The 25378-nt window shown below is 52.9% G+C and overlaps 1 protein-coding gene across 3 annotated transcripts in view; it reads right to left on the minus strand.

The window, feature by feature from the left end:
- Nucleotides 1-957: 957 nt before the first annotated feature.
- Nucleotides 958-25378, minus strand: part of TRIM62 (tripartite motif containing 62) — a 31096-nt gene continuing 6675 nt past the window's right edge. For 2 of the 3 annotated variants that reach the window (XM_068537853.1, XM_068537854.1), the window contains exons 3-7: nt 18068-18163; nt 13131-13387; nt 12174-12289; nt 9295-9366; nt 958-3249 (exon numbers count right to left, since the gene is read on the minus strand). In XM_068537853.1, coding sequence (XP_068393954.1) covers nt 2699-3249; nt 9295-9366; nt 12174-12289; nt 13131-13387; nt 18068-18163 — 1092 coding nt within the window. In that variant the 3' untranslated portion in view covers nt 958-2698. The remainder of the gene's footprint in view (nt 3250-9294; nt 9367-12173; nt 12290-13130; nt 13388-18067; nt 18164-25378) is intronic. The other variant, XM_068537855.1, reaches the window with a different exon arrangement.

Genomic DNA, 25378 nt, shown 5'->3' on the forward strand with positions numbered 1-25378 from the left:
AGCATCCAGTATAACCTCCCTCATTCTGCAGGTGAGGAGACTGTGGAAAGGACCCTCACGGTACAAAATGAGTCAGCACAGAACAAAGACTAGGTCCAGCAGTCCTGTTTCCAAGGCAGCTGCACTGCACAACTGCAGGGGGTCCCAGTGGCCTTTCTACTTACAGTGTGAACAGCCTGTGTGTCCACATGCAGGGCCCTGTCTCCTGGCCAGGCTGCTTCCCCGTCAGTCAGAGGTGGGATGGACCTCCTTCAACACAGCAGACCTGGGGACCTTCCTGGCCTAGGTGGTCCCACACCCCTCACAAGGCACAAGGAAGAAGATAGACTGCCTAGGGGCAGAGCCAGCCCAGAGGTTCAGAAAACCCACACAGTTCCAGGCACTGATTCTGGGTGGCAGCTGGTGTGAGGGGCAGGTCCTCCTTAAGTGCACTGCACTTTGCAGCTTCTCCTCCAGAGGACAGAGCCGCTGAGCAAAAATTATGTGAGATTGGTGTGATTATCCCCATTTTCCATGTGAGAAAACTGAGGTCCAGAGAGGTTAAGTCATTTCTCTAAAGGCACCCAGTGATGGAGCCTGGATTTAAGCCTAGGTCTGTGGGGTTCCAGTGACTAGGCTCTTGCCACTGTCTCATAATCTCCCCTCTGTCTGTTCCCAAGGCTACCACCATGCCCTCCTCCAGGCAAAGACTGACAGTCTGCCCTGGCTGGTAAGTTCTGACGTGAGTGCCTTGGGCTCACTCAGTTCTAAACTCACTTACCAGGTGTGGGACATGGGACTGTAGGCAAGTCATGTCCTCTCTATGAACCTCATTTTTCCCCCTCTGTAAAATGGGCATAATACTATCTACCTGGTAGGGTTGCTTTGTGGTTTAGCTATGCTGATGTATGTATGCTGCCTGGGCCAGGATAGATGGGCCTCTGTGTGTGTCAAAATGAATGGAACTGACCGCTCACAGCCTGTAACTTTAATTTAATACAAATTCATCATAACTCACAAAATGGGCAACATTTAAAATAAAAACACTGCTGGGGGTGGCCCAGATTCTGGTAGCTGAATGGGTGGGGTGAGACAGAGGAATCCTCCCGCCCAAGGGAGGCCCCAGTGGGCAGCAGTTGTGAGGTGGGAGCCCCCCAAGTTCAGCTAGTCTGGCTCCTTTGAGGTGGGTGTGGTCAGAGACCCCAAGTTCAGAATCTAGGCCCCAGGACTAGAAGGAAAAGCTAAGGCCTGGGAGACATTTCAGCTTGGTCCTGCAGGCCCGCTCCTGGGGCTCCTGTCCCGAACAAGGACAAAGCCACGGAGCAGGACACCTAGAGGCTCTGCTGCTTCAAAGCCAAGGCCTAGACGTGGATTCCAACGGCAAAAACTGAAGGTGGGCTTGTTCAACATCCATTCTAACTTTCTTCTATTGTGCCTTTTTTGTATGGATGAGGCTGGAAAGAAGAAAAGTACATTTCCCAGACTCCCTTGCAGCCCAGGTTCTGGATCTGACTTAAGTTTCCCCACACAGAATCCCTCGTAGACATTTGGATCCGGAAATTGAATTGAATGTGGGGAGGCAGCCCTCAGGACATCCACTGACTGGCGTGGACAGTAGCAAAGTCAGCGTAGTTCTGCAGCCAGCGGCTTCTTGATGCAGGGGCTTCCTGCAGATGGGAGCAGTGTTCCTGGTCACAACAGACATGATGAATTTGGCGGCTGGGAGCTGTTCCTGGAAATTCAGCAGAGTCGGCTCCTCCAGCCCTTCCAGTGATTTTACAAAGCCACTAGGGACCTGGTAATAAATCCTTGTCTAAAGCTAAAGCAGCTCTTGTTTTCTGCAACAGGATCCCAACTGAGACAGATGCCAAGATTGATGAGGGGGGTCCAGCTGACACCCACCCCAGTGCTCAGGGCCTGACTAAAATAACTGGTCCCCACAGCCTCGCTACACCCTAGCCTGGTCACAGAGGCCTGGCTGGACCCTTGTTTGGAGCTGCTGGGGACCTCCACCATCCAGTGATGTTTGTCCTAAGTCGGGGTGTGCCATTATCTGGCCTTAAGAGCTGTGGGCAGGAAGGTGGTGGCACAGTGACTGTAACATGTGGGCTTAACCACTGGGTGCCTTCCACAGGCCACAACATCACTTCTACCCGCAGATAAGTGGGAAAATCATGAAGCTCTTGGTACAGGGATGGAAGGAGAAGGTGGTTCTCAGGCAACCCTGGGACTAGCTACCGCCTGTGTCCACTGTGGGCTGGGATTGAGGATAAAACGGCCCATCACTAGCTTGATCGGGGCAAGTTTTAGGCCTGGAAGCATAAGAGGGTTCTGTGTCTCTTTCAGGCAGCCAAGTGCTGGCAACAACTGACACATCCTGAGCTTAGGGCATGTGGGCAGGAGGGAGACATAAGGACGCAGTCCCCTGCCCCTGAGAGGAGGGGGATGAGGGTTGGGCAGGGGCTGCCCTGAGGAGAAGCCATGTCACATCCTTGGACCAAAGCTGCATCCCCATTAAGGTCAGAGCTACAGAACGTCAATGCTGGAAGAGCTTCGGAATCGTGGAGCACAACCCCCATTTTACAGACAGGGAAATGAGGGTAAACAACTGGCCTGAGATCTCAGGTTGGCCCGGCTGGGCTGGAGTCCCGGCCTCCGCTGTCCGGGGCAGGGCTCTCGCTGGTGGCCATGCTCAGGCCTGCGGTCTCCCTCCGCAACACTAGATGCGTACCGTGTTGATCCGCAGCGGCTGCACGTTCTTGCCATTGGCGTGGCTCTGCCCGGGGCTGAAGTAGGAGCAGAGCTTGCCGGGGAACTTCTCGCGGAAAGTGTACAGCCAAGACATGTCATCGGCGTTATAGAAGATGAGCAGGCCTTGGTCGTAGTCCAGGAAGACGCCCACCTTGTCGAGCTTGTCGCGGACATTGAGCCGCGTCCAGGGCTCGGTGCAGGCGCTGTACTGGTTGCCGTCGTGCATGACGATGCAGTAGAAGCCGCGGCTAGGCTGGATCTGGATGCTGCCCTTACGGCTCGCGGCTTCGTGTGCCAGCCCGATCACCCACTGGGTCTTCTCCGCCACCACCACCTCCCAGTAGTGGACGCCGCCACTGAAGGCCTCAGAGCCCAGCACCGACACCTCCACGTCGAAGCGCTTCGGTGAGTCCTGCAGCGGCTGTGGGTGCAGGTTGCCGTAGGCCACGATGGTGCAGTCGTCGGACAGGATGAGGCGCTGGTGGGCGGTGCCCGGGTCCAGGGTCAGGGCGGCTGGCACTGCCGGGGATGGAGGAGGAAGAGAAGATGAGTGGGGAGAAGGCGGTGGACCCACTCTATGGCGCCTCCCTGAGGACGGGTTCTGGTTGGCCCCCAGGAGGTTGTGTGGTGCTGAATACAAGCCTGCCCTCTCTGGGCCTCAGCTTCCTCCTCTGTAAAATGGAAGGGTGACAGCTAAGGTCCTTTCAGATTTTAACCTGGCTGCAGGGGACAGGAGCTATGGCTGCTTGTTCACTGATGGTGTCCTGGGGCAAGGCACACAGTGGGCACTCCACAAGATTTGTTGAATAAATATGAATGTGGTCCAGAATTGGGTAATTTCAGAGCTGGGAGGGAGCTTAAAGATTATTCGGGGGTTGGATAATCACCCTATGGGGTGCTTTGGAAATTTGTTGGGGTGTTTGGGTTGTCTCAATAGGTGGGATCCAGGGATGCTAAATGCCCTGTATGAAATGCACAGGGCGGTCCCATGCCCCCACTGATGAATTTCAGATGCTCCACCAGATATTCATGTGGATGAAAAATCTTCACAATGACCTGAAGCTACAGCTTAACTCCATTTTACATATAAACATGAAATAACTTTTTGTACAGTTTTAATATATACTGAATGTTTTGAAATGCAATTACCATATAAACTGGGGGAAGACTGAAATTTTTTGTCTGGAATGTCACTGAGAATTGTTCACTTTTTTGGAAAATACATCTCTAAGAAGAACACCATTGACCAATAAAACCTACCTATTTAAGACTGCATTTGAGGCAGAATGGTGTTTTAGCCATGGTGTGAGCACCTGACTCATTCATTATGTTTTCTAGGGTGGTTGTGAGTGAGCATCTACATACTGACATATACAATATTTTATTATAAATAATTTCCTTCTATTTTTCCTTTATATCATAGAGTATATACACTCATATACATATATATGTATATGTGTATATATACTTGAACTTGTGAAAAGGTCATACTATCTTTGAGACATTACAAATTATTTGTTATGAAAAGTAGATGATGGGTCTGAAAAAGTTGAAAACCACTGATTCTAGGCCAACTCTCCCATTTGACAGATGGGGAAACTGAGACCCAGAGAGGAGATGTGACTAGTCTCAGGTCACCAGGCAAACACTGGCAGAGCCAGGACTAATCAAGACCGGGTGGAATCCAGCCCCAGCCCTCTCTTCCTGCCTGCCTCTCACTCAACACCCGCCACCCCACTCAGGCCCAAAGCCTTCGCCCAGACTGTTCCCTCTACCGCCTCATCTCTGCTTGTTGTAATCACACCCCATGAGGCTCAGTCCCAGGGCCCATCCTCAGGGAAGCCTTCCTGGTTGCCCAGCAGGTATGCTCACTCCTTCCTCTGAAATTCCTTAACTTTGTTTGTGCCCCTCTCCTGATACGTGGGGTAGTCTTCTGTGCCCATATCTTACTCCCATGTACACAAGGAGGGCAAGGACTGTGTACTCTCCTACCAGGCTCTCCCTGGTGGGCCCAGTGCCCAGCACACGGCCTGGCATGCGGAATGTTTCCAGAAAGGCTCACCAAATTAAACTTGTGTTGGTCTTTGGGCAGGCAGCACAGGCTGGGGCACCCGGCTCTGGGCCGGCCACACTGGCTTAGCAGGTCTGGCTCTCAAAGTCTCATGAACTCTTGTCAAGGACTCTGTTTACTCTTGCCTCCCTGAGGGAGCTGATGCCCAGCCAGAAGGAGAAACCTAGAATTGGCTCTCATTCGCCTGGATGAGCATTTCCAGGGCAGAGTGAGGCAGAGGGGAGAAAAGGAGAAGGAATCCTGTCACTAGTTCCTTGGAGCAAAGAAAGGACTCCTCCAGCTGGCTCTCTGGTGCTTTCCTCATCTGGCGGAGTGGAGGAGGCACGAGCGCACGTGGCAGAAGAATCATCACCTCCTACTTGAGCCACCTCTGCTGGCTGCACATATGCAGAGAAAGAAAATGCCTCAGTGATGGCAATCATCTCTAACAGGGGGTGACAGCCAGTCCCTGAACTGTGCTCCTGTTCACAGCCCACTGACAAAACTGGCCATTGACTTACAGCAAGCTGCTTCCATGAGCTCTGTCAGGGATAAATTTAGTCTTGAGTTTTACACTCTTCTTTCCTGTTCTTAGAAGTCAGAGGGCTGTATGGAAACAATGAGCCCTGTGACTAGAGGGGTCAATGGAAACACAATTTTCTATCCAGGGACACAGAAGAGGGGAGCCATGAGAAGGAGGACACTGAGGCAGGGTGTGAACGTTTCGCCCTGTCATCTGGTCACAGCGCAGCCTGTCAGACCAGAAGGCTCCTGCCATGTGGAATGTGGGTGTTCCCACAGTGGGGTCCAGAGGTAGGTGGTGGAGGGGATGTAGGAAGTATGTGTGAGGGGGAGCTCGGGAGAGAAGAATCATCTAATCAGACACACATGGGGCCACTCCTACTGGCTGTGGAATGTGGGTCATACTCAGGTGTCTATGGCAGAGGGGCAAGAGGGACAAAGCGGGCACATTGCCAAGGTGTGGGCAGCTGCGGTTGAGTGCCCCACGGTAAACTGGGCCTTATGTCTGAGGTGCCCAGGATGATTTGAGGAGACCAGCGACAGGCAGAAACCGAGGTTAGAAGGACCAGTGGGGAGACTAGCACGCAGGCAAAGGGCTCAGCCCCATACTCTTAAGCCTAAGGAGGGCAACGTGGGCCCTTCCAGTGCCACTGATGAGTGGGGAGGACACCCTAGGAGGCAGGCAAGTGGGCTTTCAGTGGTTCTGAGATTGGGCCTGTAGGACGGAGGAAATCCTCACTGCACTGAGGGCTAACTCCTTGGCGCGGACCCACATGCTTGAAGCCCAGGGGACTTGCCGGAGATAGGACCTGCCACTCATTGGGTGTGCTTAGGGGCGGGGTCTGCCGTTCATTGGTCAGTTCAGGCAACAGAGGCGGGGCTGGGGGGGGTTGGGACCTGATCCACAGGGGGCAGGGCCCAACAGCCCATAGGGTGAGGCTAGGGGCAGGGCCTGGCATTCTTATTAGGCAAAGGGTGTGGCTTGATTCTTAGGGGGCTTTTACACCCCAAAGGGTGGGCTGAGGTCCACCTCCTCATAAACAGAGGTCCTGTCTTCGGGCCTCTCTCAAGTCCTCCCGGAAGCTAGGGCTGACAGGAGTAACAGCCTTTAGACCAGAGAGGTACCCAGCTGGGGACATGGCAATAGCTTTTCCCCCTCTGAGAAGTCAGTCCCTGTGCGGGGAGTGGCAATCCTTCCACCCATCCTTTATTCTCAGGAGAGGTGACAGACTCTCAGACAGATGCAAAACAAATCCCGTCCCCTGGGGTTCACAATTTTACAGGTCAGAGCTCTTTTCTAGGTCCTGGGACACTTTTATAAAAACAGAAAGCAGGCGCTGAGGCAGTCCATCTGGTCTCCAGGTGTGTTCTCCATCCATTTAAGCCTCTCTGAGACCTCAAGGTCAAAAGGCAAGGAGCGTGGACTGCGGGGGGCCCAGGAACTGTCTCCTGGCCACCATCAGCCACATACCGCAGTGGCCCAAGCGGCAGAGAAGCCCCAAAGTCCAGCACCATCACTTGGCAGCGAGTGGCTTGTGCCTCTTTGTTCTCAAGGACAATCAGCTCTTTCCTCTGGCCAGGCCTTCAAGAAGTCTGTCCCCTCAGTCCTCCTGCCTACTCAGGCCCTCAGCTGCACAGTACGGGCATTCGAAAAACATTTTCACACCGTCTAGCTCATGGGACCAGTACAGCAGCTCCAGGAGCACAAATTACTATACCCATTTTTCAGAAGAGGAAACTGAGGCTCCAAGGAGATTTCTCTGAGTTAAGTGGCTTGCTCAAGTTGCCACTTTGGGTGGAAGCAGAGCTGGAACTTGAGCTAAGATCTTTCACACCATGTCCTTTCCTTTATGTGGCTCTAGAAAGCCTGTTCAGCAAGACTGAGGAACCATCTGATGATTCATGATAATCATAAGAAACAGGTATCAAGCATTTACTAAGCTCCAGGATTATTATCACAAATAAATAATCTTATTTAATTCTCCTACCTACCCTGGGAGACAAATCACACCTTCCGCATCCTTGTTTTGCAGATGAGGAAACAGGCTCAGAGAAGACAGACATTTGCCCTGCGTCACACAGCCAGGCAGTGAACATGCTGGGACCCAAAATGATTGGATTCAGATATGCAGGAGGAGGAGAGAGCAGCCCAGGAGAGGGAGGTGGCAGGAGCAAAGGAAGTAGTGTCTGGTGTCCTCTGGACAATGGTCACCTGGCCTGGGTGGGGAGGAAGTTTGTGCCTGGGAGCTGGGGCAATCAGGCCAGGCAGTTGGAGGAGAGTTTCCAATGTCAGCTGAGAGGTGGGGCAGGGGTGTGGGTGGTGGTGGAGAGTGGAGGTTCCAGATCACGGGAGTGACAGGTGCTATATGGAGTTCTCAGGTGACCCAATAGGAAGGCTGAACTGGAAGGGGGGCAGGCAGGAAGCTGTTAGAATCCAGGGCTAGGTCCCTGGGGGCACCTGCCCCTCCCAACTGGACAAAAAGAGCCTTGGTTTTGGTAGAGGAGCCAGAGTGACTTCACAGGCCCTACAGACAAAGGAAGGGGCCCAGCTAACCAGGTCACTGTTCTGTGAACCTCCAGGGGCCGCTGTCCTTGGCAGGATGTTCAGGGCACACCCTACTGCTCCCTCAGCCCCTCTCCTACAGGCAGCTTTCCCTGGGGCAACGGTTCTTAACTGGGGCGGATTTGCCCCATAGGGGACATTGGGCAATGTCTGGAGACAAATTTGGTTGTCACAACTGGAGGGGGTGTGTGCGGCATCTAGTTGGGTAGAGACCAGGGATGCTGTTAAATGTCCTACCATGCACAGGACAGCCCCCAAGACAAGGAATTATCCAGCCCCAAATGTCAATAGTGCTGAGGCTGAGAAACCCTGCCCTGGGGCAATCAGCAAATTCCCACATCCATTTGTTCACTTGTGAGGGAGTCAAGAAGGGAACACTAGCACCCTTATAATACAGATGAGGAAACTGAGGTTCAGAGGGAGGAAGTGACTTGTCCAAGGATGTGCAGCAAGTTCCTTCATTCACCAAATAATTATTGAGCACATACTTAATGCCAGGCCCTATTCTATTGGGTTGGCAAAAAAGTTCATTCAGATTTTTCCATATGTAACAGAAAAACCTGAACGAACTTTTTGGCCAACCCAATAGTAACAGAACTGAGAGCAGGACTCATTCATTTCTTTATTCATTCATCCACAAACATTTACTGTGCTGGCTGCTGGGGATACATAGTGATGAATCAGACTCAGCCCCTGACCCCTCAGAGCTCATGGTCTAGTAAGAGAGACAGCCATGCAGACATTAACAAAACAGTGAGACCAGGAAAGCCCAGGGCTACCTGGAGAAATCCAGGAAGGCTTCCCAGAGGAGGTGTTTATAAACGAAGATGTGAAGGAGAGTAGGAGTTAGTCATCAAAGATTAAGGTTTGTGTTGAGTGTTCTTGGCAAAGGGAATAGCATGTGCAAAAGTGTGGAGGAGAGGGAATATGGCTCATGTAAAACCTGAAGATGGTTCAGTGTGGCTGAGTGTGATACAGAGGGGAGAATGAGGGAATGGCTGGGCCCAGATCTCATATGGCCTTGACTGTCAGGCTGAGGCGCCTGGGTTGCCTCTCTGAGCTGTGGCAGCTGAGATAAATAGAGCTCCTGAGACCATCTGCCTGAGGGGCTTCCCTGGGTCAGGGGAGGGGACAGGACCCTTGGAGGGGCTTCTTGCCTCCTTCAGTTATGCTGCTTCACCCATGTGTGGCCCTCACCCTGCTGGGTCCCAGTGTGCAGGTCTCTCCAAGGCCGGGAGCACACAGAGACCCACAACCCCAGGAGGAGAGCCAAGAGCCCCACCCAGTTGGCTGGAGAGTGGGCCCTTCCCCCAACTACTGCCCCCTTTGTCAATGAGGGCACAGATCCAGATTTAAGGGTTCTAGGAGATGTCCCTTCACTTTTGTGCAATTGGTCATGATGCATCCATCCAATGAGGTCTTCAGTCACCTGGAGGGGAGCCCCATCCCTGTCCAGCATTCACACCCTCAGTGATTGTCGTCAGTCCTTCTCCATCTGTACCTGAAGGCCAATCGTGAACATCCTGGGATCATTCATGCCCCTGCCCTCCCCACCGCCTTTGCCTACACAGTTCCCAATGCCGGGGATTATCTGGAGGCACCTCCAGGCCCCACCCTTTCCTGAGTGGGAAAGCCCTCAGTTTTCAGCACTCAGTTCAAACATCATCTACTCAGTGTTCCCCTGGCTCCTCCCTCACCCCATCCAGAGCCTCCTGTTGTCCCTCTGGGCTCCCATGACCCAGTGTAAGTCCCTCATCATGGCCCTGGTCCCACTGGACTACCAGGGTCTGTTGTCCCATCTGTCTCCCCTGATCCTGAAAGTGCCTCGAAGGACTTTCAGTGTTTGTAGATCGAAAGAATGAATCCAGATAGGTGGAAAGAGCACTGATTGCTGTGTGACCTTGGGAAATCAGTGAGCCTCTCTGAGCCTCAGTCTCCCCAGCAGTCTTCCTGGGTTGGTAGTATGAGGCCAGAGAATGCCTGGTTAGTTTAGTAGGTAAGGGCACAGGCTCTGGGGTCTGACATGTCTGGGTTTAAATCCTGGCTGTACCATTTACAGGTTGTGACCACGACAAGTTCCTAACAGCTCTGTGCCTCAGTTTCCTCATCTAAAAAATGATAATAACAGTGTCTACCTCTTAGGGAGAAGTCTCCTCTATATCCTTGTCTCACCTCTAAAGGACATTGCGCCTGACTCAGGAACACAGAAGTTTCCCTGCTGCCAGTAGGTTCCACTCTGATGCCCTTGTGGGTTGTGTGATCTCGGGAAGGCGTTGACCTCCCAGTCTCAGGGTCTACTAACTCAACTAGAAACCCATTTCAGACTTTCTTCTCTCTCGGCAGATTTCCCACGACCTCCTCTAGCCCATCCTCATCTCAGAGGACGACCTTGCTTCCTGCCTTACTGGGAGAGGTGAAGAGAATTCCCAGGAGCCCCCACCACTGCCCCCTCTGCTTCGGGGCCCATTTATTCTACCTTCTCCTGGCTCCCAGCAAAGGCAGAGGCAGATCCCACTCCTGGCGGTCACCCCAGCAACTCTCTCTCCTTCACCCTCAATTCTGCCTTCTGCTACTGGATCTTTCCCATGCCCCCCACCCCCCCATATATGCTGCCATTTCTTCTATCTTAAACAAATAGCCACTGCCACATTCTCTCTCCTTCCCTTAAATAAAACTCGTTGAAAGCACTGTCTCCACTTCCTCTCTCATTTTCTCTTGGACGGCCTCCAGTCAGGCTTTTGCCTCTATTGCTCCACCAAAGCAGCTCTTGTCAAGGTCACCAAGACCCGGAGAACAGTCAGTTCTGATCCTCCCACACTTGGGGTCACAGCTTTGCCACCACTATCCACTCTCTCCTCCTCGAAACACTTTCTCCACTTGACTTCCAGGACAGACGCAGGTCTTCCTCCTATTCTCTGGCTGTTCCTTCTCGGCCTCCTTGGCTGGGTTCCCCTCCTGTCCTTGACTTCTAGGAGCGGCCTAGGGCTCCATGTGTTAGAGTGGCCCTCTCTCTTTTCTCTCTACCCCCACTTCCTAGGTGACCTCATTCAATACCATCCACATGTAGACAACGCCAGCCCTGACCCACCTCCCGTACTGCAGACGTGTCATTCCCACGACCTTCTCCATGTCTGCACTGAGACTTCTAACTGGCATCGCGAACCTCACATGATTACAACTTCATCCTCCCAGTCACCTCAGCCAAAATCGTTGTAGTCTTCCTTGTCATTTTTTTTCTCACACCTGAGATCCAATCCGTTAGCAAATCCTGTTGGCTCCCTGTTCAAAATAGATCCTAAATCCGATCACTTCTCACCACCTCCACTGCCACCACCCTGCTCCAGGCCACCATCATCTCTCACTTGCATTGTTGCAGTAGTCTCCTAACCTCCACCCTTTACCCCCTGCAGTCTATTCTTAACCCAGCCCCCAGAGGGATACTTTAAAAACTTAAGCCGGCTTATGTCACTTCACTGCCCCAAACCTTCCAATGGCTCCCATCTCACTCAGCATAAAATTTAAAGTTTTCATATGGGCCTCCAGGATCTCATGGTCTGGCTACTGCTACTGACCTGACCTCCTCACCTCCACCCTCCCTCTCACTCATTCCACTCCAGCCACGCGAGTCTCCTTACTGTCCCTTGAACATGCCAGGCTTGCTCCTGCCTCAGGGCCTTTGCACTTCCTATTCCCACTGCCAGGAACACTCTTTTCTCAGATACCTACGTGGCTCATTCTTCTCTTTCCTCCTTCAGGTCTTTACTCTACTGCCTCCTTCTCAGGGAGGTCTTCTAACTGGATCCCCTACTAAACGTTCAATCCTACCTCAACATCCCTTAGCCCCTTTCCTCATCTTTTATCATTATCTAAAAAACTATGTATTTTACTTATTTAATTTTGTTTTCTTTCTCTCTCACACCCTAGGATGTAAGTAAGATGCACAAGGGTAGGGATTTTTGCCTGTTTTGCTCACTGCTATATCTCTAGTACCTAGAATAGTGCCTGGTGTGAGGTAGGTGCTTGATATATCCTGTACTCATAGAGTGAATGAGTGAACCACCCAGGGCCTCAGTCTCTTCATCTAGAGAATGGGTACACTAGTAGAACCTATCTCCTCTTGTGCTGGTGCCCAGCACAGGCCCTGGAACATAGTAGGTGCTCAGCAAGGCACTCTTCTCATCCCTCTGCCCTGCCCCCATGTCATGTGTAGAGCAAGGGGTGGGCTGGGCTGGCCCCCATCTAGCTCCAACCCGTGATAATCCTTGCCTCTTCCTGAGCCCTACTGGAGAGTGGCAGGAAGGGCCTTACCTGGGTGGATGTCCTGGAACAGGGACTTCCAGATGGTGTACTGCAGGGGGCCTGTGTACTTGGAGGTTGGGAAGTCTTCGTAGGTCAGATTGGTCTCATGGATTTTCCCTTTGAGCCTGGAAGGAGAGCAAGAGAGCAGGCCACATTGGGGGCTGGATTCCTGTCCCAGCACCTCAGGGCAGCTGGCATAGGGCGAGGTCATGTGTGGGGAGTCTGCTGGACCCAAGCGCCGACTCAAGTGCCTGCTTGTGCCACTTCCTAATTCTCTAGCTATTGCCCTCAGTTTCCTCATCTTTAAAATGGGTACTATGATAACACCTGCTTCCTAGGCTTGTGAGGATTACATGGCATAATGTATGTAAAATGCTTAGCACGGTACTTGGCTCAAGGTCAACACTGAATACATGATGTTAGCTATCAGTATTGGTCATTAACAAACCAATAATTAAGTGTTATTATTATTAAAGGCAGCTATGGAACTAGAGAGACCTGGGCTTGAATCCTGGCTCCCCCACATACTAGACGAAGGGCCTTGGCCAATTGCTGTAGCTTCTTTGTGTCTCAGTTTCTACATGTGTGAAATGGGGATGGCAGTGGTAACTACCTCCAAGGGGCTATTAGGATTATAATAATTTACATATTATTATTTATTATATATAATATCAACATTATTATAAATAATATAATAGATAATATAAAACACATATTTGTAATATAATATAAAGCACATAAAACAAGTAATATCCTATGTGATTATAAATATTATATATAAAATAATATGAATACATAAAGTTTTTACCCTAGGCTCTGGCACATAGCAAATGTCCTGTGTATTTGATGGAGATTTGAATGAATGAATTCTCTGCTAACCACCCCATCTGCCTCCAATCCCACCATCCCACAAGGGCCAGGGAGGGTATACCCCCTGGAGAAGACCCACAGCAGGCAGGTACTTACCGCTCAGACAGCGAAGCCACTCCGGCCAGGAAGGTGTGCCGGTCAGTTTCAGCCAGCCGCTCCTGCAGGATCTGGGCCCCCTCCTGCACCTTGCGCAGCTGCTGGCTATAGCGCTGGACTTTCTGCTCAATGTCAGTCAGTGTGCGGGCCGTGTCTGCCTCTAGCTCTTCCAGCATGGCCTTCTGCCGTTCCCGCAGCAGCCGGTGCAGCTGCTCAAAGACCTCCCCAATGGTGGTCCGCAGGCTTTTGGTGGAAGACTGTGGAGACAGTCATCAGGGGTCAGTCAGGGAGAGTGGATGGGTTGGTCTCTGGGTGAGAGGAGGAAACCGAGCGTCTTGGCACGCACAGAGGAAAGGGTGGGAAAGGCATGCCGGTGAGGGGATGGCACATGCAAAAGCATGGTGGCAGGAGAGAACTGGCATAGCAGGGACAGCAGATAATTGTTCTCCGTTAGGAAACTAATGAAATGGTCCAGGTGAGACAATGAGGCTTGAACTAGGGGAGCAGCAGATGGACACGGCTTGAAAGACATTTGTAGGGGAGCCTCTTTGACCCTGGTGACCAACTGGCTGGCTGTAGGGGTACAGGAGAGACAGGTGTAAGGATGATGTCTAGATTTCTGGCTTGGGGGTGGGAGGGATGGGGAAGCTGGCAGGAGACGTGGGGGGCAGGGAGAGGATGCTGAGTTCAGTCTGGGAGACAGTGAAAATTTTATTTATTTATTTATTTGGCTGCACCACATGGCTTGTGGGATCTTAGTTCCCCAACCAGGGATCGAACTTGGGCCCACGGCAGTGAAAGCGCCGAGTCCTAACCACTGGACCGCCAGGGAATTCCCTTAAATTTCTATTTTTAAAAAAATCACTCATGGGGCCCAAGCAAAGATGATGAGATCACAGACGTTAAAGAGCTTTATACTTGGCAACGTGCTGGGCAAAGCTTGGTGGTCACTCACCCTGTCCTGCCACCCCGAGACCCTCTGGCCAGGGAACAAGAGCTGGGGGGTTAAAGCCATCGTCACAGGAGACAAGCATGGACTTCCGTGGTTCTCTCTGCCCCCAAGGGCACTGCCAGGCCCAGGAGGGGTTGAGTGGTAAAGGGCACAGCTTTGGTGCCCAATGGCCCTGGGTCTCCAGCTGTGGCAACCTTAGTTGCCTGATATCTCTGAACCTTAGTTTTCTTATCTGGGAAAAGGGTATACAACGACACTGCAGGTCTATGGTAAGTGAGGGAACATTCACAAAGTGCATGGTATTGTTTGAGGTGCAGACCCAGAGCCTGGTTATTGAAACACTGGAACAGCCACAACCTAGAAGTCTTCATGGAGAGATGACTTCTGAGCTGGGGCCTGAAGGACGGGCAGGATGTCAGCTGGGGGGTGTGGGCAGCGGGCTGAGGGGACAGCACAAGGCAGGATGACACAGGGTACACAAGTGCAGCTCGCTCAGCTGCAGCAGCAGCGTGTGGGGCCTGCCTCTGCAATTTGACTTTGTGGGATTCTGGCTGGGAGTTCACGGAGTCAGAGACCCTGCTGTGTTCAGTGCCCAGGGCTCTGTGGGAGGCTCCACAAAGGCTCAATTAGGGCCTGTTCCCTCCCAGTCGTCGCGGCTGCCGGCTGCCTGCGGCAGGAAGAGCTGCTGGCAGTGGGCCAGCCTCCCTGCGCATGCCCACCCAGCACGCAGGGCAGACAAAGGGGGTGGCGGAGAGGCTGGGGATGAAGGGCCAGGCTGCCTGTGGCCTCCCAGAGCCCCCTCACCCAGGCAGGGCCAAGGTTCCAGCAGCGGCAGGTCACGGTGGGGAAGCTGGGGCCTGACCTCCCTGCACCGTCCGCCACTGCCCTCCAAAGAGCCCCAGATCTCATGGCCGCCCCTTCCGGCTCCTCTTTGGCCAATCTGCAGCAGCGTTTGGCCCAAGGGCCACCCTCTACTGATAGAAAATTCTGGTTTGCCTCCCACCTCTGTGGCTGCTCCCTCCCTGCCACCCCTGTTCCCGAGGACTCGTCCAGGGTGGCTCCTTTTGTTCACACCCCGCAACTCCCACTGCTTTGAGGATGGCTTCCAAGTCCATTTTGAAGGTCTTACATGTCTCCTGAGCGCTACATTCATCTCTCCACCTGCCTCCTCCACGCATGCCCCTGGGTCCCACCAACTCACTGGTTCCACGTGTCAACTCTACATCTTTGCCAACAAACTTGCCGCCAGAGTGATCCTTCTAACGTGCAAACTGGGTCACAGCCGATCTCGTCTTTAGGAACCCTTCTTGGCTACTTGATGACTAGTACAGTGCTAAATTTCTTAGCCGGGAATTCAAAGTCCTTATTCTGATGCCAGCTTACCTCTCTAGTGCTGCTGCATCGTAATTCCACCTGCCTAGAGTGGACCCCTCCCCCAGCAAATGCTTTATTCAACTGACAAACTCCTACTCATCCTGCAAGACCCAGATCAAAAGCCACCTTCTCTGTGATACCTTCCTTAACTTTTCCAGGCAGTTAAATAGTTAAATGTTCCCAGAGCATTTTGTAAATATTCTGAATATACTGCCCCACATTTTATGTGGCTTCCCAGTTAGTGGATGAACCCCTCCTGGTAGGAATGACATCTTCCTTAGCCCTGCAATCCAGAGCCTGGCACAAGGCTGATGGTCAGGACCTGCTTGAGAGGTAAAGGAGGGAGGGGTCTTGCCCAAGATTGCTCTGTAGAGGTGGGTGCAGACTCCACCTTCTCTCTCATGTAGGGGCCCAGTGTCCCCAGGACAAGAGGAGAGAATGAGGCTGGGAGAGGGCAGCTCAGAAGCGGAACATCAGCCACCCCAGGGGCCCGAAATATGTCCCTGATGGGTTCTCCAGGCCTACCCGGCTTGCAGCCCACAAAGCCAGAGAGCTCGTTGAGGACATTCCAGCATGAGGCTGGAATATGCACTAGGCTCAGACAGAACTGGACAGTAAGGTCTCAATTAGCTACTTATTAGCTGTGGGGCCTTAGGCCTGTCCCTCAACCTCTCTGTGCCTCAGTTTCCTTGCCAATAAAATGGAGACGACAACTATTCCTACCTCAAAAGGTGTATCTTTTCCCCCCACTCATTTGTTCCACAACTATTTACTGTGTGCTAGACACCGTGTAGGTTCTGGGGAATCCTGCAGTCATGGAGGTGACATTCTGTGTGGTTCGGCGAGACAATGAATGGGGAACACAGTTCCCAGCACAGAGAAAGGTTCAGCTAAACTGGTGTGTCCCATTTGCTCTAGTTTTTTCTAGGGCAGAGCCAGCCCCGCCCCACACCCAATCCCTTCAGTCACGACTGGGAGAGCAGCTCCCACCCTGACCCACCACATCCCTGGGAACACACTGGGGCTTGGAAGAGCTGGGGCCATTTCAGAACAACACCCTGCCAAGAATGCGTCACTCGGTCAGGGCCGACCAAGGAAAACATTGGGCTGGGGGAGGGAGATCAGACGGGCCCTCAGGCCGGGCCACTGGAGGGGCAGGCGCCACAGGGAAGCCGAGTCAGGCACCAGGTGAAATATGACCTCCAAAGCATCCATAGGCATTTCTTGTATAAACATCCCAGTCCAGACAGGAAGCAGGGCTGGGGGAACTGGAGGGGAAGGTGGCCCCAGAGGACACCCCAGAGGTAGACAGATGGACAGGAAGGCAGGGGAGGGAAAGGTCAGTGGAGAAAAACAATGCGGGTGGGGAGTGGAGAGAAGAACAGAATGCTGGGGAGAAGAAACAGACCACAACATTCCCCTCTCATCCAGACAGAGGCTTCCATTTGCTTCTCTTCACCTGAGAGGTGTGGGATCACCGGGCAGGTGGGGCAAATGAGGCTGTGAGAAGCAAAGAGGCCAGAGTCCTGTGACTGCTTCCCATCTGTTGCCCACTGAGGGTCCGGCCCGGAGGCACTCTAGAATGTTCTCTGAAGAAATGTTTGTCATGACCTCCCTAAGACCCCACAGTGGGTTGGTGGCCAAGCTGGGGCACAGGTCTGGATCTCCAATGGCCTCTCCAGGCCCCAGGGGGACCTCTGGAGGCCCAGAGCATTCCTAAGGCTCTGCTCCAGCTGCTGCTGGCAGTGGCACCCCTGCAAATGGAGTGGAGCCACACTGAAATCACCCAAGAGCTTAGCAGCCAGGCCTGGGTCCCCATTGCTTGGTTCCAGAAGGGCAGCAGAAATCAGGGCAAGCCTTGCCCAGTTAGAGGTATCTGTGGGGGACTTGGAGGGAGCCCCTTGGAAGTGTGCTAGGATCCAGAACATCACGGCTGGAAGGAGCCTGGCAGAGTCCCTACAGCACAGATGGCTAGACTAGGGGCCCAGATAAGTATGCAGTTTACCCAAAGTCACACAGCACGGTAGTGGCTGGATCAGAACCCAGGGCCTTCCTCTCAGGTCAAGAAAAAAGGCTTTTCTTTTCAAACCACTGTGGCCAGAGCCTGCAGGGTTTGACGCTACTTTTCAGAGTCTACATCTCCACAGTCAGAGTTGAAGAGGGGAGCTGATACCAGGGCTGAGCCACAGATCATCAGGAGGGCTTCGAAGGAACATTCTCAGGATTGGCTCCTTGGGCAATGGGTGTGTTTAGCAACGGGAGAAAAAAAAAAAAAAAAGAGACTAGGTACATTCTTCCAGCCCCGCAGGACGCCAGGGTTTTCCAAAGGGTCCCTGGTCCCACCTCAACTTTCACCCAAAGCAGGAAGGGAGAAAGGATCCCACTTGCCCTCAGTCATCTGGGAGTGGGTCCCCGCCCCATTTACCTTCAGGGAAGCCCCAGCCTCCGCCCCACCCCCATGCCCCGGCCTAACACCTGGAGTTTGGACCCTCGAAGCCCCGCCCCCACAGCAGGCCCAAAGCCACGCCCCTCAACTTCCCAACTGGCTCTGCCCCCACGAAGCCCCGCCCCCACCAAGCCAGCCCCGCCCCCACGTCCAGGCCGGGCTCACCTTGGTCTCCGCCAGCTGTCGCTTGAGCAGCTGCAGCGCCTCCGTGTGCTCCCGCTCACTGTCCTGAAGGGCCTGAAGCTGCTCCTTCAGCTCCCTCTGGAACACAGACAAGATCGGGATGGGGGCGCGGGCCAGAGCCGGCCCGGGTATTCCGTGGTGATGCAGAGCCCAGGCCCGTCCACTGCGGGCGCTGGAAGCTATCCTGGCCCCGTCCGTTTCCTGCCCCAGCACCCGCCTCCCTTCACAGTTTAACAACCACCACGTTCCGCAGTCTGTCTCCTAAGTATCTCCAGAGTCTGTTCCCATCTTCCATCTGGAGTTTTGCAACAGCCTCCTCTCTGGCCATCCTAGGGGCTTCTGGTCTCCCTGTTTCCAGTCTACCTCCACATACTTTCTGACCCACCCTGATTTGCTGGCCAAGACTCCTTGCTTAGAATCCTCTGGCAGGAACCAAGGCTGTACTGCTGTCCAGGGCTACGACTGACTGCCAACATCCGCTGAGCGCTTCCGGTGGGCTAGGCACTGTTCTTAGACCTTGGCTTGTCATTTAGTCCTCTCAATAACCCTGACGTAGGCACTATTATCAGCCCCCTTTTCCGATGGAGAAACTGGTACAGAGAGGTCAAGAAACTGGCCCCGAGGCATATAGCTAAGCATGCAGGGGTAGTGCCAGAAATGGAACTCAGGAAGTCTTGTTCTGGAAACCATGATTGTGACACCAGGTGACACGTTTTCTATAGTGATGACACCCATGATGAACAACAACAAAAATCCATGATAGACAACAGGTCAAATTTTTAAATAAGGACAGGATCGGTATTACTCGTTTTTCCTTTGCATCTGGTTCCTATACGGCTCAGCATGACACTGCTAGTCATCTTTATTTAAAAATTTGATATTTTGTTCATCATGGGGGTTTTGGCATTAATTTTGATTTTTAAAAATTGCATTACATATTATCTTGATTACTGAGTTTTTGGGCGCCTGCTTCAATTTTGCACCTGAAGCAAGTGCCTCAGTCCCCTGTCCCTAGTCCCACCTCTGTCTCCACCATCCTTCCCCCATCACTCCCATCCAGCCAAAGCGGTCTTCTTCCTGTGCCTCACGCTGGGCTCGTTTCAGCCTTATGACTTTGCACTTGCTGCTTCCTCTGCCTGGTGCACTTCACTCTCAGATTTTCTCCCTGTGATTCCTTTGTAGCATTAACGTATCAACTCAGATGCTGCCTCCTCGGAGAGGTCTTGCCTGACCAGCCCACGCGCAGCAGCAGCCCTTCCACCCTCCTGTTTAGTGGTCTCCATAGCACCTCCTGCTGTCCATGACCTTGCTTATTTATTTGACATTGTGTTTACTGTTCATCTCCTCCATTGGCATGTGAGTTTTATGAGGGCAAGAATCTTGTCTGGCTTGTCCACTGTTCCATCCCCAATGCTTAGAATAGTGTCCAGCACACAGTAGGGCCTCAATAAGTATTTGCCAAATGAATGAATGGGGTATGGAGGCCGGTGGCCCCCAGTACTTCTGGACTTTTAGCCCATTGCATCACAGCTCATTGTTCTTCTGGCTGTCCATTATCCATCCTCATGCAGGGCAGGCCCTCCCTACCGTTTTCTCTCTATATCCCCTGTACCCATCAATGGCCTGGCACTGAGACGGGGCTCAAGGAAGTTTGCTTTGGGAGTGAATTTCCATGGAAACAGCCTCTGAGCAGGGCCCGGGCTCCCTAGTCAGCCTGTGCTGTGATAGATGCCAGGGAGTTGACTTCCCTGTTCACACTCACCTCCTGCCCACTCATCTCGTCAGAGCAGGGAGGGCCCTCAGAAAACATCTAGTCCAACTAATTTTACAGACTAAATAGCAGCATGAGAAAATGGTCATGATGACACACTAAGGGAAGCATGTAGAAAACAAAATGATCTGTGCTTACTATCCCTTATTCACTCAACAAGTTATCTATTGAGCAATTATGATGTACCAGGCACTGTTGAGGCACTCGGGACACAGCAGAGAACCAGACAGACACAGTCCCTACTAATAGGGATCTTCCAGTCTAGTGGGGAAGACAGATAATAACAAGGAAAATAATAAAAGAATCAGAGAGCTACCCGTTATGGTCTATGCTCTAGAGAAAAGAAAGCCGAATGGGATGGGTGGCGAATTTAGGTAGCGTGTCAGGGAAGGCTTCTCCGTGGAGGTCACACCTGAGATGACAGCTGAAAGATGAAGAGGAGCCAGTCTTGAAAATACGAGTTAGATAGAAAAATTGGAATAGCTGGTTTTGTGGGAGTAGAGAGCTTACACAGACATAATGACTGGAACTCTGGTAGCCATCTCAGGCTGTAAGGCAACCAGAAAGATGGGTGTGACAGGCTGAAACCAGAGAAATAGAAGGAAGATGCAGCCTGGGTCCCTGATGGGGTAGCCACACCATCACTGCACTCAGTGATGTGCTAGGAAGCTTGCCCTCCGGAAAAAAGAAAAACAGCCCCGATTTATAGTGTTGGCCAATTTCCTTGGTGTAAAGGCTCCCCTCACAGCCAATTTGAAACTCTCCATGTGAGGTCACCGGATGCAGAGCTGGGAAGAGATTTGCACAACTAGTTCTGAGGAACTGGGACAAGCTGGCTCTGGCACACCACTGCCTGGGGTCCCGTCCTATAGACCTGTTTTACGTGGGAGAGAAATACACCCCTATCTAATTTCAGCTACTCTGGGCAGCTCTCTATTACTAACAACTGGAAGTCATTCCTAATAGATTCACATGCATCAGAGCCACTGGAACAGACGAATCGTGTTCACCTAAGAGTACAGAATGACTACTCCTCCCTGACGGCCTGGGGTCTGTCCAGCTTGGGACATAGTCTGCTCGAGACACAGATTTTGAGGAGATGAACCAAATGCTACAACCCTTCCCCTTGGTGGTCCTCATAGACCCAGCCACCCAGGCAGCTCTTCAGATTCTCTGAGAAAACTGCCCTGGAGGCCATGTTCCTCACATCACTCAGGGCACCCCAGGGACACGGTCAAATTCCTCCCTGCTTTCAGGGCCAGGGAACAACGGGATCCCGGGAGTAATGGAACACTCATTCGTCCATTCCGCAAACATGTGCTGAATGAGGCCTCCTTGGGCCCCACACGCTGCTGTGTCAGCGACAGGGAGAGGGATGGGGTACGAGTCCCAACCCATGATGCCTCAGGAGGTGTGCAGATTGGCTGGGGGAGACAGGGACATAGACACTCACATAACAGTGGACGCTGGAATAGTGGTACGGGACCCCAAAACTGCCCCTCCTCCACGTTCCCCATCGCAGTGAAGGGCACCCCCACCGCCGCTGCCATCCAAGCCAGAAATCTGGGGGTCACCCTTGACATGGCCCACGCCCCCAATCCAATCAGTCATCAAGCTTGCCCTGGAATTTGTTCTCTCCTCTCTATACCCACCACCCCGGTTCAGTTTTCATCACTTCTTTTCTGGACTGTGGCCCCAGGCTCCTCCCTGCCCCACAAAGCAGCTGGGGTAATCGTTTGACAGGACAGATGTGTCCCTGCCTCTCCTCCCCGGGCCACTCTGCAGGGTTTCTACATTGTCTGGGAAGAAGGGCATGAAGCCTGAGTGTGGCATTCAAGGCCCTTCACTACTGGCCCCAAATTTCTTCTCCAGCCTTTTCTTTTCATCCAGACCTGTACTGTTCAATACAGTAGCCACTAGCCACATGTAGCTATTTAAATGTAAATGAATTTAAATGAAATACAATTGAAATTCAGTTCCTCGGTTGCACCAGGTTGCACATTTCAAGTGCTCAATAGCTACAAGTGACCAGTGGCTACGGTATCAGCACAGATGCAGAACACTTCCATTATCCCAGAAAGTTCTACTGGACAGCGCTGCTCTAGATGCACTGAACAACTTGCCATGCTCTCTGCCAGGTCTTTGCACATGCTGTTCCCTCTGTCTGGAATGCTCACCCACATGGTCTTCTCCACTTGTTAGGCTCATGCTCATCTCGTAAGATCTAGATCAGACATCACCTCCACTGAGAAGCCATACCCCAAACTCCATTCTGTCCTCAGACAATCCTCTGTGTACAGAGCCTTCCCTCACACTATCTGGCACACACTGCATTTTAACAGCAAGGTGACCTGTCAGTCTTCTCCATGAGATATGGGTTCTTAGGCCAGGGACTGTGTCAGATAGATTTTCACACTATCAGTACCTAGGACAGGGCCAGGCACAGAGTTTGCAGAATGAATCTGCCCACAGAAGAGGCTGGGCTGGGTCAGAGCTCACCTCCAAAAGGGTAGGAGGAGACCCCAGGGAGGCAGCTCTCCTCAGGTGGGCTAGTGAGCCTGAGGGAACAGCTAACTTAGGAAAAACAAAACCTAGAACCCACAGAGCAAGACTAGGAGGCAGCCTGTGCTTTGTCACTTCCTCTGCCTTCCCTCCTTCCAGGCCTGGGACCAGACCTGATTCCCTGGGTTAGGAGACAGGCTTTGCCACCCACTAGCTGTGTGACATTGGGCAGGTACCCTAACCTCTCTGTGCCCCAGTCCCTCGTCTGTGAAATGGGGATAACAATACCTCCTAGGGTTGGGAGGGTGAAATGAGATAACAGTAAGAAGTGTTTAACCACAGTGGAGAGCCTGGCCATACTGGCTGCTCGGGAGACAGAGAGGTCGCCATGTCCCACATGAGGCTCCTGGGTCACTTCTCCATGTCCCCACTGTTCACTATGTCCAGGCCCCTTCTTTCCTCCTCAGATGGCCAGAGCAGAAAGGAGCCCCAGGGACCATCTGGTCCAACCATCTGGATTTCTTGAACAAGAAACTCAGGTCCAAGAAAAGTGACTGAGTGGCCCATGGCCACACAGCTTTACAGAGAACCAACTGGAAAATTTCCTCCCAGCAAAGATCAGACAGGAAACAGGAAGCTGTTGATAAACTCCTAAGCAATAGAGCTAACTGTGAGGAAGGACGCTGGCCATGCCAGAGGCTCAGAACCATGTCTGGAGGTGGCATGGTTTGGGTTTGAATTTCACAGGCATCATGTCGCTTAATTCTCACAACAGCCTCATGAGGTTAGTGCCTTTATCACTTCAGTCTCACAGAGAGGGAAATGGAGGCTCAGAGAGGTCAGGCAGGTTGCCTAAGGTCACCCAGCTCATAAGAGTCAGAAGTGCGGATCTGAGTGACTCCAAAATCCATGCTGGAAACCGCTCGGCCTCTCTGCCTCCCGCTCAGTTCAATACAGCCATCACGTCCGGGCACCCACGGTCAGGCGGTGTGCCAGCCGCTCCGAGTCTGCAGTTTCCAGGGGAGGCAGAAATGCAGATAGGTAGACTGTAAGGGAGAGCAGGACAACACGGAGGGAACACCAGGAAGCCGGCTGTGTGTGTGACACCCTCCCTCCCACCTCAGCTTCCAAACCTGAGAAGTGCAGCTAATGACAGGGCCGGCTCTGTGGTTGCTGTGAGGATTAGGTGACTTAATACCTGACCTGAAGTGAGGCACAGGAAACGCTCAGTCACTCGTAGTCATTGTCATTATCATCACCATAATTATAATTGTATGTGAGGGCTTCCCTTGTGGCGCAGTGGTTAAGGATCCGCCTGCCAGTGCAGGGGACACGGGTTCGAGCCCTGGCCGGGAAGATCCCACATGCCGCGGAGCCACTAAGCCCGCCTGCGCGCCACAACTACTGAAGTCCGCGCGTCTAGAGCCTTAGGCGCGCAACAAGCTCCGCAACAAGGGAAGCCACCGCAGTGAGAAGCACCTGCATCTCAATGAAGAGTAGCCCCCGCTCGCCACAACTAGAGAAACCCCGCGGGCAGCAACGAAGGCTCAACGCAGCCAAAAATTAAAAATTAAAAAAAAAAATTGTATGTGCAATAGGGACTCAGAACTGTGGGAGTTTCTTGGAGAGAGTTTATTTCTGACAGGAGGATCAGGGAAGATGGATGGATGGATGGATGGATGGATGGGCAGGGTCCCTTCAAGTCTCCAGGGCAGGGCCAGAGCATTCCAGGTGGAGCGAACAGGGGCACACCTGGCGCGTGCAGGAAGTAGGGGGCAGTTGGGGATGGCGGGAGCCAGGTATGCGGGTAGAGTCACAAGCTGGAAAGGCCAGTGGGGCTAGCAGGGGTGAGGACACTGTGGGTGGGGTGGAGGATGCCTTGGAAGTCAGCCTGGGGAAGCCGGACTCATCAGGCCCCATCAACTCTGGGGCAGGGCAGGAATCAGGGATGGGAGGAGTGCCCTTCTGAGGGCAGAGCCATAGCTCTGTACCCCTCCCTCTGGAGAGAGGGCAGAGTCAGGGCTGGTGCAGACCTAAGCATACAATTATGCAAATATGTCAGCTGAGAGGCTCTGGGGCTCCCACAGGCATGGACAGGCCAGGACTCGGGCAGCCACTGAGGGGGAGAACAGAGAGCCAGGGCTCACATGCCCCGAAGGCCAGACCTCCCCTCCTACAAGGCCATCCCTCTCCCGGCCCAGAGGAAAAAGCTGTTGCCGGAAGCCATCTCCCCTGGCTTCAGGGACCGACACCCCCTCCCCCTGACCCCCGGTCACCAAGCAGTGCTGCCCAGTGGAAATAGCATGAACTTGGGTGTGAGAAGAACCTGGGTTTGAATCCTGCCTGTGTGCCCTTGGGTAGATCATTTCTTCCCCTCTCAGTGTTCCCCTCTCAGAGCCTTATCTGTAAAATGAGGACCGGAGCCACTCGTGGGGATGTGATGAGGATTAAATGAGATGACACCCTTGAAAGGCCCAGCATGACGCGGCACACAGTAGGTGCTAAAGGCCCCCCCCCCACCTTCTCCGTGCCCAGTTACTGCCTTCTCTTCCCCTCTCTGACCAAGGATACGCCAAATTGTCACATGGCAAACGGAACTTGCCTCTTTTCTCCTTTCCCCCCTTTTCTCTCTTCTACTCGCAGCCCTCCGACGCTCCTGCCCCTCCCGACAGACCTGAACTCTCACACATCTTCTCTGCCTCTGAGCCCCAACCCTGTCCACACACCTCTGAGCCTCGCAGTCTCTGGCAGACAGCACCTCATGGCTGCTCCCCCTCCTCCAGGCTGCCCCCCACCCGTCCCACCTGCACGCTGCCCCTTAATGCACACCGACCTGGCCAGCCTTGCCTGCTCCAACCTGTTCCCGGCTCCCCCTAATCTCCAGGATCAAGTCCAAGCTCCTTGGGTAGGGGTGACACATTCAAGGCCCTTTATGAGCTGGTCAAGCCTCACTTTCCCACCCCTTCCCCTGCAGCTACGACAAACCACTGGCTCACCTCCATGTTTGCCCCTGGCTGACT

Source organism: Eschrichtius robustus, chromosome 3 (assembly GCF_028021215.1).
Source record: "Eschrichtius robustus isolate mEscRob2 chromosome 3, mEscRob2.pri, whole genome shotgun sequence".
NCBI lineage: Eukaryota > Metazoa > Chordata > Mammalia > Artiodactyla > Eschrichtiidae > Eschrichtius > Eschrichtius robustus.